The sequence below is a fragment of the Schistocerca gregaria genome, chromosome 8 (genome assembly GCF_023897955.1).
Source record: "Schistocerca gregaria isolate iqSchGreg1 chromosome 8, iqSchGreg1.2, whole genome shotgun sequence".
Classification (NCBI taxonomy): Eukaryota; Metazoa; Arthropoda; class Insecta; order Orthoptera; family Acrididae; genus Schistocerca; species Schistocerca gregaria.
The window spans coordinates 292,693,352-292,713,903 of NC_064927.1; the positions used below are offsets into that span (position 1 = coordinate 292,693,352).

The following is a 20,552-nucleotide window of genomic DNA, read 5'->3' on the forward strand; positions in this document are numbered from 1 at the left end:
ACTATGAGTTTTTCTTTATTTTACACAAATAATGCAACATAGTTACCACAAATTCCAAAAGTAATCCTACTTTCGTTATCTACACAGAATACCAGGAAAAAGTTCATCATGTACTTCTTCATGACAGGATCGTTGAATGACATTGAGTTTCGCATATAGAAAAGAATTTTGGAGTTAACAGGAAACAGGCTGTCTAATAATTAGATTTATTGTGAAATGAAGGAACTGAAAACAAGGAAATAACGAAGAAACGTTTAAGTTTACTTTGTTGTTCTCATTAAAACGACGTGACAAACAGCTCCGTCATCTTCCGTTGCAGGGTGGCCAGACGACTGCTTGGACTAACGGCCGTGAGAAGTGAGGCATTTGTACTGTGTGTGCGGTCCGCTGGCCAGCACTTCTGGATGAGAAACCCTCAGGAGTCTCCGTATCCTCCTCACAGACTTCCTTCAGAAAGACCACCTGAAACACCATGGCCTATGGAGAGTAAATGAAGATTTCTGTTACAGGATTTAAAAAAAACAGCACTATTTGCATTATTATTGAAAACATAGGGAATAGGAGAGAGGATTACAGGACCGGAACTTTCTGTTAGTGTCATGCATGAGGGTAACGTCGTGACGCCACAGGCGTGGGTCCAATCAGAAAATATAGTTAATGTTTACTACGATGACTGTTTCGTATGACTCCAGTATACATAGAAGTTTCATAACATAAGGCAGCAGAAGTAATGTAATTATCATAAAATAATTTCCATGACACAGGCTCCAACCAGAGAAGCTTCAGAGAATGTGTTATTACCTGATTTTGAGGGTTATAACGAAGCATAATGAAGAAGAAAAGAATAAATTGTAGCACATCTCGCCCGGTTAATCAAAGTATTCCGTCCATTCCTTGAAATGACATTGATAAAACACGTACCTTTGTGATCCCGCGAGAAATGGAACATACTCTCGAAAATGTACGTGACCCATTCCTGCATTAACCACTGCGTTAAGACATTAGAAAAATTGTGAGATCTGAGTTTCTCCAGGCGTATACAACTTTCAAATAACTTCCGGGAATTCAGCCAGGTAACATTTTCAGCGACCGCCAATATTTCGGCGGGAGAATACCCCGCCATTTTCAAGGCAAACTGCAACGGACAGACGGACGTACATGCAAATTTAAAACCTCGGTTCTCGGACTGAAGCAGGAAAGATAACACACACACACTGAACACTAGTGCCACCAAAGATGATCAAAGTCGGAGCTATCGATAGTGAGGCTATGAATTCGCAGGTGAGGTAGCATTGAATCTTTCCCTCTGTTTTTTGACAAGGGAGAGAGCCGGATTCCAAACAGAGTTTAAAGAGAAACCTCCATCCCTGTTAACGACGTTGCTCGTTAACTTAATCTCGACTGCCTCCCTAATAACACTGTCCCAATAGCTGGACGTTCATGCCAATATCTCGGTGTTATTATATAACATGGGGTGACCAGTATCCAAGCAATGTTCGGCAATAGCATATCTACTTGGTTGCTGTCATCGTGGGTGCCGTTTATGCTCAGTACATCGGTCCTCCACGGTCTTGATAGTTCGACGAATATATGCCATGCCACAGCTACAAGCAATACGATATACACCCGCCTTACGCAGGCCAAGATCTTCCTTAACGGAACTCAAAAGTGCTCTAATTTTACATGGAGGTCGGAAAACACATTTCACATCGTATTTCCGTAAAATACGACGGATCTTGTTGGACGTGTTTCCTACGAAGGGCAAAAAGGCAGTAGGCTTAGGTGTTGACTCAGAATTATCATCAATCACCCGATGTACAGTTGGTTGATAGCGCAACGCACGTTCAATCTATCACTATAACCATTTTGACGGAATTTAACTTCAATATGGGACAGTACAACTGGCAAAGTCTCAGCGTCAGGAACGACATGTGCCCTGTGTACCGAGGTACGAAGTACCCCCTCACGCTGTGCCGGATGGTGACAACTATTAACCTGTAAGTACAAGTCGATGTGAGTACGTTTTCTGTAGACTGCATGTCCCAATGATCCATCATCCTTCCTCCTAACCAACACGTCAAGAAAGGGAAGGTAGCCATCCTCTTCCACCTCCATCGTAAAACGAATGTTCGGGTGGATCGAGTTCAGATGTTCTAGAAAAACATTCAAATTCTCCCTACCATGAGGCCAAACAACGAAGTTATCGTCAGCGTATCTAAAGAAACAGACGGGTTTCAAAGGCGCCGACTCCATGGATGGAGGTGCAAGACGATGGTTGCCTTCCCTTTCTTCACGTGTTGGTTAGGAGGAAGGACCATGGATCATTGGAACATGCAGTCTACAGGAAACGTACAGGAAAAGCAACTTCCGCTCTGTCACTGTCAAGTAACATAGCTCCATGAAACTTCGACCATACGTTGAAAGAACTGTTACAGTGTAGTAGAGAAGATAACTGAAAGAAATACACAAGGGTCGAAAAGAAATGACGCTTTTATTCAAAGACAGTAAGTGTAGTGAAGTCACCGCCATTCATGATGGTCCCGGGACATTACAAAAGGCGGGGGCATTGTTCTTTACAGGGTGTGTGATCACCAGGGAAGGCAAAACGACAGGTCCGCCAGTTTCTGAGTCCCACCGAGCAGGTGTGAGATGCTTTGGGGAGACACTACACCACGTTCTGGTGCACCAACTACCGTCCAGCAGCCATCCAGCAGCCATCAACCACGCTGGTGGAGGAATGGAACGCCCCATTATAAGAACTCCTTATCAACCTTGCGGCCAGCATGGAAGCACGCTCAATCAATGCCATGTACCACACTTTGCAATGCCCAGGGTATCATCGTGAACCGCTTCTAGTTTGACTTAATTAAAGTCTTTGAATAAAAGTGTTGTTTCTGTTCATCTCTCTGCGTATTTTTTTCCTTTATTTTCCGTACTATACTATAGCAGTTCTTTTTATGTATGTTCAACGTTTCATCGAGCTATTTTACTTGCCAGTGACACATCATGCGGAAGTTACTGTCTTAAAATTCGTACCTGGGGTTGTTCGAGGGATGTCTAAGTATACAGTCTTTCTTTTTCTATCAGAACGCCTAGCCATGTAACTGAATGTGAATTGTTGATGCGTGTTCTTAGTCCTGCATGTAAGTCATTCAAATGAGTGTATATCAGGGTCACTTACCATGGTGCTAATGGTACACGACGGGGTGGAAGCCGGACTTGTCTGCGTGGTACTTGACGGTGCGCACGCTGCCGTCCGCCTCCTTGAGCGAGTACTCGCCCGTCACCACGTCTCCGTCGCGGTGCTCCTTCTGGGAGTGGTGGTCCCCTGTGTGACCGTCAGACACCCCGTACTCGAACTCGTACTTCGGGTACGCCTAGGAGGGTACATCACATGAGGCAAAGCTAACATCAAGAGCGAAACACTGTAGGAAACACATTTGCAAATCACTTTTCTGTACCACACAAACCAAGTAGCTACACCATTTTATTAACAACGACCGAATTTGGAATTGGTCACAAGACATTGTATTTGCTAAGTATGACAAAAATATACTCCAAACAGTCACAAACAACACTGTTCACGTATAACAAAGTTAAATTCGAGAGTCCACAAATATCTTTGTGAAAATCAGTCTAGACAGTACAGGCAATATGTATTACTGCAGCTAGTATGTGTGATGTTTTCACACAGTTGCGGTGTCTAAGGAGCCCTCTAAAGGATGACGTTTTTCCTCTCTTTTCTCCGAATATAATTATCTAAGAAACCGACAGTTGTACTTTCGTCCGAACATAGCTGGATAATGGTCACCTACGCAACACGTTGTTACAGGCAAAAGCCACGCACATTGATCAAGTGTATCAATATGTCGACATTATTTCACAGGTGTTAATAATGCTTATCCATAAAGTACCTTGTGGTATCTCCAAAATAGTGTGACATAAATAAATGAGTCTCAATCCTGTTTCATAGAATAATCTGAACTAACATTAAATCTCGTGACAGGTATATATTTGTGTGTGTATGTATGTAGAGAGGAGGAGAAGAGAGAGAGACAGAGATAGCAGTGTGGCAGAGGAACACTATTAGACACAATTACTGTAGCAGAATGAAGGAAAAGTATATGGCAACCTTTTATATGGCATAGAACGAACCTTACTACACAACTGGTACAATCCACATGTTAACCTCATAGATGAAAATGAGTGGTGCATTGTACAATCTCTCTCTCCGTCCGAACAGGCCTTGGAAGGCTCAACGGTTTCGACCGGCCGCCGTGTCATCCTCAGACCATGGGCGTCACTGGATGCGAATATGGAGGGGCATGTGGTCAGCACACCGCTCTCTCGGCCGTATGTCAGTTTAGGAGACCAGGGCCGCTACTTCTCAATAAAGTAGCTCCTCAGTTTGGCTCACAAGGGCTCAGTGCACCCCGCTTGCCAAAAATGCTCGGCGGACCGGATGGTCACCCATCCAAATGCTAGCCCAGCTCGACAGCGCTTAACTTCGGTGATTTGACGGAAACTGGTGTTACCACTGCGGCAAGGCAGTTGGACTTATAATCTCTACTGCAAAGAAAAGAATGCTTTCTTTTCAGCTATGGAGGTGGCACGATTTTCAGGCAATGGACATCGACGAGGGAGATTCAAGACCCTGTCTGGGCATTCTGTTTTAGGTTTCTCATGTCTCCAAATGGCTCAGTATGAAAACTGCAATGGTTCCATCAAGAAAGGCATCCAACCTAATTCACGATTCGTAATGACGATGTACGCAACAGCGACAACGAATTGTGTCTTTGACGACACTCAACGAAGAGTTCTTACCACGTAGTCAACACTGTGTCCTCCATGTCCGTGTCCAAAACCGCCATAGCCGATGTGTGCTACAGTGACGGTATGGGCAGGACCCACCACGGGACCCGTCTGGTGGGCGTAGGAGTGGGCCTGGCCACACAGTGACTGATGACAGGTGGCAGCCACCACTGCCACCAACAGCACCGACGCCATCTGTAGGAACATACGGCATGACACTGAAATTAGCAGTGAAACTAGCTACACCAGGCAATATTCAAAGCTTATTAGCGTGGTGTCTGCAGATTATTTGGAAAGAAAATGTTACTATGAGATTATAATGTGAAATGTAGTCACCACTGCGTAATTTTGAAAATTTTCTCGTTATATGTTTCTTAATGCGTTAGGCCCGCATCTCGTAGTTGTGCGGTAACGTTCTCGCTTCCCACTCCCGGGTTCCCGGGTTCGATTCCCGGCGGGGTCAGGGATTTTCTCTGCCTCGTGAACGCTGGGTGTTGTGTGATGTCCTTAGGTTAGTTAGGTTTAAGTAGTTCTAAGTTCCAGGGGACTGATGACCATAGATGTTACGTGCCATAGTGCTCAGAGCCATTTGAACCATTTTAATGCGTTTGCTTATCTGTTACAGTGGAACCAAAATGTCAGTAGCCAATAACTACTTCCGAAAATGGTGCCGCCATAGAATGTATAAATGTTAACTATATCTTCATTAGTCGTATTTTTGTGAGATGAGTACTCAAATTTGAAAATATAGTACCAAAGTTGTACGCCCTTGATATACACTGAAGAGTCAAAGAAACTGGTGTACCTGTCTAATTTCGTCTAGGGCCCCCGTGAGCACGCGGAAGTGCCGCAGTATGACGTGGCATGGACTCGACTAATGTCTGTAGTAGTACTGGAGGGAAATGATACCATGAATCCTGCAGGGCTGTCCGTAAATCCGTAAGGGCATGAGGGGATGGAGATCTCTTCTGAACAACACGTTGCAAGACCTCACAGGTATACTCAATAACCCTCCGCCAGCTTGAATAGTCCCACAGATTCATGAGGTTGTCTCCATACCAGTACACGTCTATTCACTGTATACAATTTGAAACGAGACTCGTCCGACCAGGCAACCTGTTTAAAGTCATCAACTGTCCAGTGTCGGTGTTGACGGGCCCAGGCGAGACGTAAAGCTTTGTGTCGTGCAGTACACGAGTGGGCCTTCGGCTCCAAAAACCCATATTGATGATGTTTCGTTGAATGGTTCGCATGCTGAGACTTGCTGATGGTCCAGTGTTGAAATCTACAGTAATTTGAGGAAGGGTTGAACTTGTGTCCCGATGAACGATTCTCTTCAGTCGTCGGTGGTCCAGTTCTTCCAGGATCTTTTCTTGGGCGCAGCGATATGGGAGATTTGATATTTTACCGGATTTCTAAAATTCACGGTGAAATGGTCGTATGGGAAAATCCCACTTTATCGATACCTCGGAGATGCTTTCCCCATCGCTCGTGCGCCGACTATAACACCACGTTCAAAGTCAATTAAATCTTGATAACCCGCCACTGTAGCAGCAGTGAGCGATCTAACAACTGCGCCAGACTCTTGTTGTCTTATATAGGCGTTTCCGACCGTGCGGCGTATTCTGCTTGTTTACAAGTCTGTGTATTTGAATACACATGTCTACATCAGTTCCTCTGACCCTCAGAAGAGAACTTATTTTCTTTGAAACGCTGCGATGAGATTGGAAGGAATGATACACTAATCTTTTTTCCGCTTGTGTTGAAGACATTGCATTTTTTACCACCATTTTTTATTCTAGTCTCGTAAAATCGATTCAGTATATCCAAAAATAATGATTCGAGGGAATATTGAGTCCTCTGAATAGTTACTGCTTCATATAATATATAAATATTAATCTTAGATCCTGGGATAAGCTGCAGATCCTATGAACTTTGGTGTTATCACTAAAGGTAAGTTTTACAGAAAACATTGTAGACGTGACTAAAGCAATAATGCAACACATTAATACAGTTTCCAAATATAATCCCATAAGTGACGGTAATTTACCACTTGTACAGTATGTGAACACAAATGAACTATCGTGGCACGACTGCATAACGCTCCTTAATTACATCCTGTATCCTAGTGCCAAACTATAAGTGAATGTACGTTACATGAAGTGACTCATAATATGTTGTAAATTCTCCGGTAAATGAGAAGTTATCGATAACTCTGTATTAGTTATAGTACCTCCATATTATGAAATCTTGTTGCCAATGAAATCAGTCCAGTCGTGAGGATCTTCAAGTACCACAATCCTGCTACAGATACTATGCTGCTGTCATTTCAACTCACCTGTCCGCGAACCATATTTTTCAAGTTTTGCAGTGAAACAGCTACTACACGTTGACTGCTGCCACTGTGTTGAATTAGGTACTTATATACACACGATGGCCGTACACTTTGCATAACTCTTCAGCAAAAACAGACCGTCTCACATTTTGTGGTGTGATCAATACCCCCAATTCTCAGCCAGCGCGCGACTCAGTTCTTGTCGGCGTTCGAAGGATCTTGAGAAACAGGAGCGGCGAAAGTTCACGTGTACTGGGTGGCTAGGTCAACCAATCAACCAAGCTGTGCTGTGCCAGTGGACTAAATTCTGTCAGGTACTTACGCCTGCTGAAAATACCCTTGATGGAACGCGGAACCGTCAGATGAAACGCCAAATTCCTAAAACATTACTATCCATGCGTGTCAAGAAATGAACGCTTACAGCACAGCTTTGTACGGAAGTAAGAAGCAGCAAGCGGAGAAACGAGAAATCAGAAAAATTGCGTGCATGTTGAAATCCATGTGGGGTAAACCAATGTTAAAATTAAAGGGGAAAATATTAAACGAACGAATGAAGTACCAAATTATAAGTTATAACAGTACAATATTAAAAACCTACCCGACTGGATAGCCGCAAGCATTAATACGCCGTTTCTGTGATTCGGGGAGGCGCGCCAGTCCCCGATTGAATTTGCGCAGCAGATTAACAATGAGGACCGGTGTGTCAGCCAGCCTAGGTGTATCTTTTGTGAAGTCTTCCACATCCCACTAGATGAATACTGGGCTGGCACCCACGTTTTGCCTCAGTTACACGATTCGTTAACATTTAAAGAACTTGCACAGACTGTCACATGGATGAGATGGGCTCAGCAGTGGCGAAAGGAAGACCTTCTAGCCACATTCTACACTGCTAATTTCGATAATTATGAAAGGGTACAGTACCGCCCGACATTGAAAATAGGTACAACATACTTCATTATTCTTGTCAGAACAACATTTTTTTGTAAAAATAACTCAATTTCAATTAATACAGCGAAGCCGGATACCAATGTGGGAAAGAATGACAATTTATTTACACTCATGGAAATGGAAAAAAGAACGCATTGACACCGGTGTGTCAGAACCACCATACTTGCTCCGGACACTGCGAGAGGGCTGTACAAGCAATGATCACACGCACGGCACAGCGGACACACCAGGAACCGCGGTGTTGGCCGTCGAATGGCGCTAGCTGCGCAGAATTTGTGCACCGCCGCCGTCAGTGTCAGCCAGTTTGCCGTGGCATACGGAGCTCCATCGCAGTCTTTAACGCTGGTAGCATGCCGCGACAGCGTGGACGTGAACCGTATATGCAGTTGACGGACTTTGAGGGAGGGCGTATAGTGGGCATGCGGGAGGCCGGGTGGACGTACCACCGAATTGCTCAACACGTGGGGCCTGAGGTCTCCACAGTACATCGATGTTGTCGCCAGTGGTCGGCGGAAGGTGCACGTGCCCGTCGACCCGGGACCGGACCGCAGCGACGCCAAGACCGTAGGATCCTACGCAGTGCCGTAGGGGACCGCACCGCCACTTCCCAGCAAATTAGGGACACTGTTGCTCCTGGGGTATCGGCGAGGACCATTCGCAACCGTCTCCATGAAGCTGGGCTACGGTCCCGCACACCGTTAGGCCGTCTTCCGCTCAAGCCCCAACATCGTGCAGCCCGCCTCCAGTGGTGTCGCGACAGGCGTGAATGGAGGGATGAATGGAGACGTGTCGTCTTCAGCGATGAGAGTCGCTTCTGCCTTGGTGCCAATGATGGTCGTATGCGTGTTTGGCGCCGTGCAGGTGAGCGCCACAATTAGGACTGGATACGACCGAGGCACACAGGGCCAACACCCTGCATCATAGTGTGGGGAGCGATCTCCTACACTGGCCGTACACCTCTGGTGATCGTCGAGGGGACACTGAATAGTGCACGGTACATCCAAACCGTCATCGAACCTATCGTTCTACCATTCCTAGACCGGCAAGGGAACTTGCTGTTCCAACAGGACAATGCACGTCCGCATGTATCCCGTGCCACCCAACGTGCTCTAGAAGGTGTAAGTCAACTACCCTGGCCAACAAGATCTCCGGATCTGTCCCCCATTGAGCACGTTTGGAACTGGATGAAGCGTCGTCTCACGCGGTCTGCACGTCCAGCACGAACGCTTGGTCCAACTGAGGCGCCAGGTGGAAATGGCAGGGCAAGCCGTTTCACAGGACTACATCCAGCATCTCTACGATCGTCTCCATGGGAGAATAGCAGCCTGCATTGCTGCGAAAGGTGGATATACACTGTACTAGTGCCGACATTGTGCATGCTCTGTTGCCTGTGTCTATGTGCCTGTGGTTGTGTCAGTGTGATCATGTGATGTATCTGACCCCAGGAATGTGTCAATAAAGTTTCCCCTTCCTGGGACAATGAATTCACGGTGTTCTTATTTCAATTTCCAGGAGTGTATATCTCCTCCTCTTGTGATTCTTAAACAGTGCTATTACTAGCTGAAATCTATTATAAAACTCTGTCTTTCTCCCACATCATTCCTTGTCAAACTTACATGTTCTTCTGTAAACTTTCGTTTTACTCCTTTTTATAAAACTGCATTCCTGTCCTCCATGACTATCCTCTTATGTACTGTATTACTCTCTCATATCCTCATATACTTTCTTTACCTCTTTATCTTTAGCTTACGACATCGGCGTGTATACCTGACCTATCGTTGTCTATGTTGATTTGCTGTCGATTCTGATAAGAACAACCTTATGACTGCACTGTTCGCAGTAACACACTCTCAACTCTATCTACCTATTCGTCTATGTGCCTGTGGTTCTGTCAGTGTGATCATGTGATGTATCTGACCCCAGGAATGTGTCAATAAAGTTTCCCCTTCCTGGGACAATGAATTCACGGTGTTCTTATTTCAATTTCCAGGAGAATATTTAATTGATCACATGTGCACCCCCACAAAATAAATCCCTACATCCAGTTTGGTGAGATCTGTGAAATGAATGAATGTGTTGTCGTCTGCTAACTGCAGATAGTGAATGTGAATATATGATCATCTTTGAGACGATTTTTTGGTGGAACCAAAGAGATGAAATTTACCAGAGCTTTGAAATGTGGCTGACCAATATGGTAGGAAGGTGTTGCCCCACTTCGGCAGAGGTGCGTGAGGACCTGAAGAACGGCCATGTTTCAGCACTCTGCCGCTGGATCTAGTGTTGGTAAGACCTGTCTTAGGTGTGCCCCGTAAAGACAAAAGAGTGGAGACATGGTATGCATGTGAAATACTTAAGAGTAGTTTAGAATAATAATTCCTCTATTTCAGGAACTTTTGTGGGAAGAATTAAATGTCAGGCAGGTAATATTAAGGGGATCGTAGTAATCTTCGAAACTGACCAACGGTTACAATGAAACCACGTGTAGCAATAAGTTGAAATACTTCCGAGTGCTTAAGTTAAGCTGAATTACTAGCGTGTGTACTATAAGTTGGAAATATTTAAGAAATGGCGTGTGCAGGACTTGAAATTAGAGAGGAGTACTTCCACGTGGTGAGTACTGTGTGAGTCTCAACCTGTGTATGAGACAAAGGATAAAGAGAAGTACTCGTCCATGGTATCAGTTGAGGACTCGTGTGTGTGATGAATATGTTCTTAATATTACTTTGTGTGTCATGTTTCCGTGTGACGCTTGATTCAAACTATAACACTCTGAGAGAGAAGCAAGGTTAGTCAGCCGTCTATCCAGCAACGCCACTTGGCTTGCATTGCACAGGAAGACGTGCATATATCCTCCAGAGTTCGTAGTAGGAAAGAAAAGTTGCGAAGTGGGGCAGTGTCTTGTGAAATTAGGATGAATACTAATTCAAGTGGGAAAGCTGAAAGTGATAATGTTGTGACTATTCCTTGTGTTGTATTCCATGTTGCAGTGTGGTGTTTGTCATGTAATTAAGTATGTGTGGTTTGCATGGAAGAGTGGCAAGGTAGTTTCAGAGGTAGTGGGTTATGCATGTTTCTTTTGTACCGCTCGGTCTGGAGGAAAGTTTCGTGATGATGGTTGTGAGAGTCGAAGTGTGAGATATAGCAAAAGATCCACCATCCTATCCCGAAAGTGCACTGTAGCGTTAAATAATTACGAGACCATAAGATAGAGAATCACCAATGTAAAGCCATGCCCACTGGGCGGAGTTTCCCATGTGTTATTGTGTGTTTAGGTTATAGAATTTATCCGAATAAATAAGATAGTGAAAAGAAATAGATTGGTGGCCTTTTCCTTCGAATTGTGTGTTGTCATGATATCCAGAATTTATAATGTGTGCGCCCTTCATATTCAGTGCGATGGCCAAGTGTTGATCAAAGCCGTTAAATAAGAAAGAAAATGTGGTATTGCCAGTGCGTAGTGAACAGTCAGAGTTCTGTAAATTACTGCTAGTCAGATGTGCGTTCCCGTTGCCTAATATTCATACAGGAGGATAATTTGTAACTTAATTGTGAGTACGAGAGTTCATGTTACTCGATAAATAAGAATGTATCCAGATATCAGTCTGTTGCCTACAAAAGCCGCACTTAAGCACCGTCCAAAGATGACGTGTTCTGCTTGCGGTAGTAGTATATTAGTTGCTGATCTACGAATTCGGATCTCGAACAGATTATCAGTGTATGTGTAATACAAAAGGTGTCCAATTCACCATGAGTCAAACTAGCTGAATTATAGGAATGTGTGGTGTCTGTTCTTTCGGGCATGTATGTGCGAATGAACAGACACCATTCATGCAATTGATTCGCCTAGAGAGGGAATGGATCCACCTTCTTCAGAGCAGATGTACAAGTATGTCCGACCTCCTTTGGGAGTCTCAAGAGCAGCGAGTATGGTGGAAATGGACAGGAACTGGGGATAGACGGCGCTCGGTGGGAGTGTGTTTCGGCCTTGAGGCACGCCGACGTAGTCCGTACAGTTACGATAGCTCTGTGTCCTGGATGGCGCAGTGATTGACGCACCTACCTAGCAAGCGGATTAACCCGGATTTTATTCCCGGTACGGCACACATTTTACTCGTCACCGTTGATTCGCATAATGTCCCGATACAGCTGACACCAGTAATCGCCTCCCTTTTTTTCCCTTTCTCCCCATCTCCACCTTCAATTTACACAGAGCTGTATTAATGTCAGATGCTTCCGATGTGATGAATATGGTAACGTAATCGCAGTTGTGTATGTGTACAGCAAAATAGCTGTTCATTATCCCAATACTAATTACACACAAGCACACCATAAACTGCGTAAGTGTACCATCTTCTCGAAACTGTATTTCATTCCTAAAAGAACAATTTTTTTGTCTTTACAGTCCTTCAGGAACAACTGGCGTGTCATAATTAAACGTACAATAGCCAACGAACAACTTTTAACCCTATTGCAGCAGTCTTCGTCAGGTCGAGGACTGTGGTCGGACAACTGAAAATTATGGAAGGAACTGACTACGTCCTTTAAAAAGGAACATCCGAGTATCTATCTTAAGCGGTGTCGAGTAATCATCGAGAGCCTAATTATGGATGAGTAAATGGCAACGTTGAACGATTAAGCGGAAACAGTGATTTTGTGTACAAATGCTATCAGTATTCATTCATCTATACTATACAGTCGCTATATCGACAAATACATTCATTTCTTATACACCTGGCTTTCATAGTTCTATTTGACATATACTTACTGGCTAATGAATGTACATAATGCCACTTTTCCACGTAGCCTGTCGTACAAAATTGTTGAAATGTAGAGACATTTCACATTGACGATGGCACCTTAGATTTATATCATACGTACTTATTTACTTAATGAACCCACATTCTGGAAGTCTTGATATTTCACTTGTATTAAAGACGTTCCTGTATCTAAATTCATAAACGTATACGCCGATCCGCACATCAAATTCGCAACTTATTTGAAACTTCTCAAATGGTAAATTTCCTCTCTATGTGAACCCATCAAGAAGGCAAGTCCCCTGCTCGTCTTAAGCCAGTCATGCGTCTTCATTTTCTCAGATGGTTTGTTGAATCACCTCCATGTCGTATCAGGAGTGTCAGTTTTTGGCTTCCAATTGATGATATACATATTGCATCTTTTGTTGGGATTTCAATGAGTGTGGTTTCGGTTTCTAAGGTAGTGAGCATCCAAAAGGTTCTGCGTGAAAACTCTTTACGAAAAATACTAATTGTAACATCGTCGACAAAATTTTGAAAATGTCAGTAAACAGTTAAGATATGTGTCATATCAAGGGTGTAGTTGTGAACACAACCACGAAGATGGTGGCTCTTTGTCCTGTATTGAGAATTTTGACTCGGCCAAAATATTCCTCTGCTGGTTAATGCCTGTAACGGGTAACACAGGGTGTATTCTTAGGGATGTTGGAAAATATTTAGCATGTGTGCCCGATACTCCGTGTTAAAGTGTCTTTGTGAATCCCGTCTCAGCAAAAAGGCAAAAGCCGCAACACTGGGAAACAAAAAGGTGGCGGCAATGTCTTATTAAGGACTGAGAGAGGAAGCACATTCGGAAGGAGAGAAGTTATTATCTCCGTTCACACTTACAGAATTGTGTTTCTCATGTTTTTTCTGCATTTTACATGACACATACTGAGAGAAATCTGCTGAACATAACATGTCCAGTTTCCTTTCCCATCCTTCTCTAATCTGAGGTTCAGCTTTCACTTTAACGGCTTCATGACTGACCAGACGTTAATCATCTTCCTTCTATTCCTTGTTAATAAAGCTCCTTCTGTTTAATCCACTATCTCAAAAGTATTATAGCTTAAAATATTTCATTTGCCACGATATATACATAAAAATGGTGTAAAGGTAACAATAGACACAAACGGACCTGCTGAGGAAACAAACACAATTATCTTTCCCAACTTTAAACGCAGATATTACATGACTTTTGTCATACTTTCAGTTTTTTTAACAGTGAACCTATTCTTCAACTGAAAATGTTTCGTTGATATTTAAAAATGTAACCATCGATTACCTATTCTTTAAGCCAATTCTGAACTAACATACTAAGCAAAATTTTACTGAATATTAAAATTGCTGTTTTCCGAATACTGTTCAATTTAGAACTACACCAGAACACCCCAATTCCTTAAGGATTCGAGCTCCTCTTTATATAACGGCTTCAAAGGTCTTTTTACTTTAAAAGACAGAAAACCCTGAGGGCGGCCGCCCTTTCGTTTTTATTACTGTTATGACGTTTAATAGAATAGAGTGACAGTGATTACACACTGCATGCCTCAGATCTAGTTGCACTGGGGGTTAGAGTGATGGTACTTTCCTTCTGTTGACTAAGATTTAGTGACATGTTTGTTCAAATGTGTGTGAAATCTTATGTTACTTAACTGCTAAGGTCATCAGTCCCTAAGCTTACACACTACTTAACCTAAATTATCCTAAGGACAAACACACACACCCATGCCCGAGGAAGGACTCGAACCTCCGCCGGGACCAGCCGCACAGTGCATGACTGCAGTGCCCTAGACCGGACATGTTTGTGCTGAAGTAGACGCATTGCTAGGAGTTTTATCGCAGAAGGCAGAAGTGGCCGTCTGCAGGTAGAATGGCAGAGAGCACGCGGGAACTATTGACTGCTTTTACTTAGAGTCTGAGGCTTGCGGAAGAGCAGAGATGATGGGAAGTCAACTAGCGACCAGCGCAATCGCACTGTTGACGCAGGACAGCGTATTGTTCCCAGTGCTAGCTGGAGCGGTTAGAAAATCTTTTTCGGAATCTGTAGGTATTTCCGGGCCGGACGCCCAGGGACCTTTCTCAGAGAAGGGTATCTGTTGGCGTTGTAAAACGCTTCTTCTCAGAGTCAGAGATAGTCCCGCGCTGCTGGGCGCACGACATTTTGTCACCGATGCAGCCGGTGTACTTTTTTTTTTTTTCTTTTGGCTCCCATGCCAAGTACTTTCCCGAGCGTACTGAAAATAAGCGTTATGAGTGGAAATCAGGCGGTGATTTCAGAGTCGTACCGAGGGTGTCAGCAACCTTTGGCGGCAAGTGCATGCTCTGGAGGAACACAGTGTGTATATTTTTGATTATCCAACTGCCGTGAAGAAAATTGTCCTGCGTGCAACTGGCAGCCGGAACTTATTCGGGGTGTTCTACGTGGTTAGTATTTTGGGAGTTTGTGGGGATGTTGATCCAGAGAAAATTGTTGGGGTATGGTGAGGTATATGAATTCCAGAGCTCACCCGGAAGCAGACATCGACGCCGAGGCGGGAGCCCATTGACATACTTGTACATTTTTAGAGTGCTGAGCACAAGGCTCACTAGCGATAGCAAATGACTGTGCTGAGCTTATTTGCAGTTCCAGCGTTTAGGGACGCATCCATGTTCTTTCGAACTGTGGCAACAATGGATCACCTAATGAATGTTACACAGTCTCATAGTTTAGTGATTCACAGTCACTGTTACGTAAGATAGAGTCATTCAGATAGTGTTAATGTTTAGGCAAACCTTTACGACAACATTTCTTTTGACGTAATTGCAATTCATTGGATCTGTGCTTCTTTTGAACCCACCGAACGTTGGCTGGGGTGAGGAAGCACGCTTCTGACGTATGAGCTAAGTACAGCTATTGACACGGTACACACGTACCGTTTATTCTACATTCACGCGAGTCTTTTGCCCTTATGGGCGGTCTGTATTAATGTTGGACCATGCCTCTTTAGGCAGTTCGTAGTTTTAGTGTGTTCCCGAAGAAGGCGTGGTTATCCGCGCCGAAACCTAGGTCAACATCCGGTTTCTATTTGCAATCGAGGCGGATTCTTTATAATCTTTAAATTATTCACGATTGCTGACGCGCTGCAATGTTAAAAGTTATCATGTTTCTATTGCATTAAATCGGTTGTTTCAATGAATAATCTCTCTCATTTCAATAGAGAAGATTCCTTGTTCATTTAATAATTCTAGATCTGTATGTAGAATATTTCATGTCATTTATTGTTTTATCAGAAGGTGGCAATTAGGGGTTCACAACTTGGCCCATACAATATTAATATGGATTCAGATAATATCTTTTGCACAGATTTTAGTAGTGTATCTTCAGGGTACTTCCATATTAGAGTTCGTTCCGGTGCAGAAATGAATCACAGGTAATTCTCACATAACTTTACCACTGGGCTCTTATAACTTCACACATGAGTTCATAAGTTAAATGTCTGTGTTAAGCGTGTAAGTCAGAAAAAGTTGAGAAAGATTTGAAATTAAGTTGTGAGTTCGTTGGTAGTCACTTAGTGTTCTCTTTATCGAATACCGAATGAGTATAGTCAAGATAATTTTTACCCGTTTGAAGCAGATGCTAGTTTTTCACACATGTCAGTTTTTATGTCACATTGAAAGGGATCCATCAGGTCCATTTCATATTTGTGCTTCTCTTAGCCATGTTGCTTCTGGGTCCTCAATATCTCCAGCTTCCTGTACGTAACGGAATCGAGCTCAAGTAAGGAACATTGCCGTGTGTGTTTTTCTTTTAATCTACATTTATTCCAATATCTTTTTTCCCATGTCCTAATTCTGTGTTTCGATACGTATGACTTGTCTGTCTGTGTGAAATGAGTGTGTTTTTCGTTGTTGAAGTCTTGTGGTCTTCAAGGGCAGTTTTGCCAACGTACGGTCGTTATGCAGAGAGATTTACCAATAGGGACAGATACTTTTGTATGGCTTAGCCCTCTCCCTCTCTCTGGCTCCCTGAGTGAGCGAGAGTCGAATCATGGCACACTTTTGTTCAAACCCTTGGTAAGTCATGTTGTGTCCCTCATAGAAGGTATGAGATGTGAATACAGGTAATGCAGTAGTGCTGGAGCACTTTAATTTTCACTTATAATGAGGTTTCCGGCTTAATACATTAGGAAAAACTTTGTGCTGTTATTTGTCAGTTGGCGCTACAGTTTTACCACATCGGCTACAGCTAGGTTAAAGGCGACACGCAAGCACGGTTTGTGAGTTCACAAGTGCTTAAATGCTGTTCATGTAAGGCGGAGCATTGTTGGATGCTGCTGCCATCCACGGCGAGAAAGCAAGGTGCTGTGTGTACAGCTCATTTTAAATTACCGGTGACTGAACAGCGTCGGACAACACCTTCTGTAGCTCTTAATTTACGCTCGTCTTCTAATCTAACCATAACCTCTTCATGTGCAATGTATCCGAGAAAACGGCGGTCAGCAACCTACGGCAGAAGTATAAATCGCGCTCCCTTTGCTCACGGCGATTAAAGTTCACCTGTAGAAGCAAACTCAGAGCAAAAAAAAAGCGAACTCTAACTTCTCGCTTTTGCCAAGCGAGCTGGCGCGATACCATCCGATGAGCAGTCCTGGTTGGAATTCATTTACAGGTTACAGGCGACATAGGTAGATTCCAAAAGAAAGAAGAATGATAGAAAAAAAAAACAAGAGCAAAAAAATATATACAATGATGAAAATGAAGCAACAAAAGATTGAAAATAAAAAATTAGATTGATACAAATTATTTGAAAATAATAATAATGACTCATTTTGGTAAAGGTGTAAGGAAGATACTGGAACCTACATGCCGTTACACCACAGACTGGAACGTTACCATTACGTTACGGAAGAACTGCAGGTTATGTTATTATATTTATTAACTATAGCAACAGTTTCAACTATCATTTTTTGGCTTCAAAAAACTTCGGTTTTACAACATGTCACATGAAAATTTCTTACTGTAGCCCTATCTCTGTGACTATAATCGGGTATGTATGTGCTGTTTCGTTGCCATGATTTTTGTGTGTGCGTGTGGGGTGGAGGGGGGGGGGGGGGAGGGGTTATCATGTGTGATGAAATGCGAAATAAAAAGACCAGACCCAGGATTCAGGACACAAACACAACAAGAAAAAAAGCCAGACAAGGAATTGAAGTTAACTGACAATTTGTTTTGGCAGACTGGCAACAGCGAACAGTTCAGGTGTGACATTGAGCACTCTAATTGGAGGAAGACACCTCCAACATGTGAAGTATCAACTATCAAGTAATTCTACACATTGTTCTTATGATATGGTAAAGCAATCGAACCATGCTTCGATAGATATTTTATGAAATTACTTCTTCCTCAATGTTTTAGCTAAAATAAAGGGTTCTATTTGCACCTAATGTGTTTTTGGAATTCTAGATTTACCAATTAGTAACGGACTTAGGGTCTTTGTTTCAGCCATGCATTTTTGTGATACTGTGATAGGATCAGTTTCTTATGCTTTTGTAATATTTCCAAAATGTTCACTCCCTCAGTGTTGGTTTAGAATATGGGTAATTTTCTCATTAAGCTGTGATTCACTAGATTATTTTGAGGTGCCTGCTCGGATTTTCCTTTTAATTGTGTTAAATTTTCTTCATAAAATGATTATCTATTCGCCGAGATAAATTCCATTTTAATGTGTTTGCATAATTTTCTTACATGATTGTTTCTGTCCACTCACATGCTCATCACATTATACTGGGGGCTTGCTGTCGCTTTCTGTAACTGATTGTTCTCTTTCTTTGATGCAAATCAGTAACTAAACGTACAATGGTATTTTATTACTACTGTTTATTTCTTTCAATTTAACGTTTTTCGCTGTTTTCATACCTGTTCATTGTGATGACTTACTTCACTGCCCAGTCTGCATTAATGACATTAGATAAAGTGGCGTGGTAACTTCTCTCTTGCTAAATCTATTCATGTGTGAGTGATCAAGTGCTTGATTCTGTATTTAGTCATATTCAGTATGAATCCACATGTTTAGATGCAGATGTTTCCAGACAAAAGAACAAATGGCACTGTGGACCTGAAGCATACAAACCCATACACAGTGCAGATGGTGGTGGGAATGTCCAACGGTTTTCTCCACAGCGAGAAATGGATGGCTCTGACTAAAAACATTTCTCCACAGTGCGTAAATTCGAAGTGTTCCGCTATTCCTTCAATGACATCCATCCCACGTCGTGGCTGGAGCAGTTTATTATTCAGCGCCTCCCACATGGGTACAGTAGGCCATGTGGGATATTCGAGGTGGGGGGGGGGGGGTGGAGCTTGCACTCCAAATGGGATCCATTGTACAAGAAAGCGGGATATACTGAGAATTTTGCCAATTATTCCTATCGGCATGTTGGTCTGTTGGTCTGATTCTGTTCAGTATGGCGCTAAGCACAGCATCATCAAGTTGCAAGTTTACAACCAATAAGGATTTACTCGTTCAGTGAGTTTTTCGGAACACATGTTTAAGAAAAATAAATTTCTGTATAGTCCACACAGCCCTAGCAAGCTAATTAGCATCTACATCACCAAACTGCCTGAGCATCTTAGGCGTTTTATTTTCACTGGTAGATGCTAAAATGATGTGGAAGCTTTTAATAGTGCTTTGCTAGATTTAGAATATGATGCAGAGGACCATAATGTATGACACGACCCAGCCTCAGCAGAACCATTATGATGGGATGACGCAAAACAGAACCAAACAGAAGCAGGTGGAACAGGCGTGAGATACCATGTGGCTGAAATCACTTTGGTGGAGAGCACCAACCTTGCTAACAAAATGAATGGAATCGCTATCACAACGACTTTAACAAGCATGGGAGAAGTCATCACTGGGAGGTAAAACCTGAACAGGCAGAATTACAGGAATGAAAACCAGCAAACACATGAAGCAAGAAATGTCAGCAGTTTATGGTTCTGCAATGTGTGGAGATATGCTCCACGGTTCCAGAGAACAAGCCAGCAACCCAGCGCTAACAAGTATGAGTAGCAAAAGAGTAGAGGTAGAGGAGATGAATGCAGAGTAGGACAGAGTAGGAGTGGGATACAGAGTAGGAGTGGGGTACTGATTTTGTCTATAAGGAAGACTAGCTTGAGGCAGGAAAGGGGGCTGCAAAACAATTGCTTTTGGGAGCTGGGTTCTTCCGTGTCAGACAGAAAAACGAGGATTCATACGGACCACAGCATTAGAAATTTTACTTATTGCACAGAAGATCGGCAACCTATCTGTAGCCATACAATTTGACCAAGAATACCAAAGGCGGTATGTCATCGCTGCTGCTTTATCACAATCACTTATAGGACTAGAGAGTAGTACTAAAGAAGACCTTGAGGATAGCAACTATAGCTTGAAAATTTCATAACATGCACCATGTAAGATATTAATCAAGAACAATACGAAGATCCTGAAGTACTGAAAGTGAAACAGAAGTGGAGCAACAGGAGTCAGACAGTCATGAGGCAGGTCTACCTCCTGAGAAAAGTATGCTTTTCCACCGAAGTAACGTAGGGAGCGCAGAATTTTGCCTTCGTCTTTCCCCTCACATAATGAACGATGTGGTGTGGCATACTCACTATGACCATTTCGGTCCACGTAAATGTTA

At 43.1% G+C, this 20,552-nt stretch overlaps 1 protein-coding gene across 3 annotated transcripts in view; it reads right to left on the bottom strand.

The window, feature by feature from the left end:
• LOC126285399 (cuticle protein 19-like) overlaps positions 1–20,552 on the bottom strand; it is a 98,640-nt gene that overhangs the window by 21,994 nt on the left and 56,094 nt on the right. For 2 of the 3 annotated variants that reach the window (XM_049984745.1, XM_049984746.1), the window contains exon 3: positions 3,182–3,377. The exons of the other annotated variant lie outside the window; for it this stretch is intronic. In XM_049984745.1, the coding sequence (XP_049840702.1) occupies positions 3,189–3,377 (189 nt within the window). In that variant the 3' untranslated portion in view covers positions 3,182–3,188. Of the gene's footprint in view, positions 1–3,181; positions 3,378–20,552 lie in introns of those variants that run through there. 3 annotated transcript variants of the gene reach the window in all.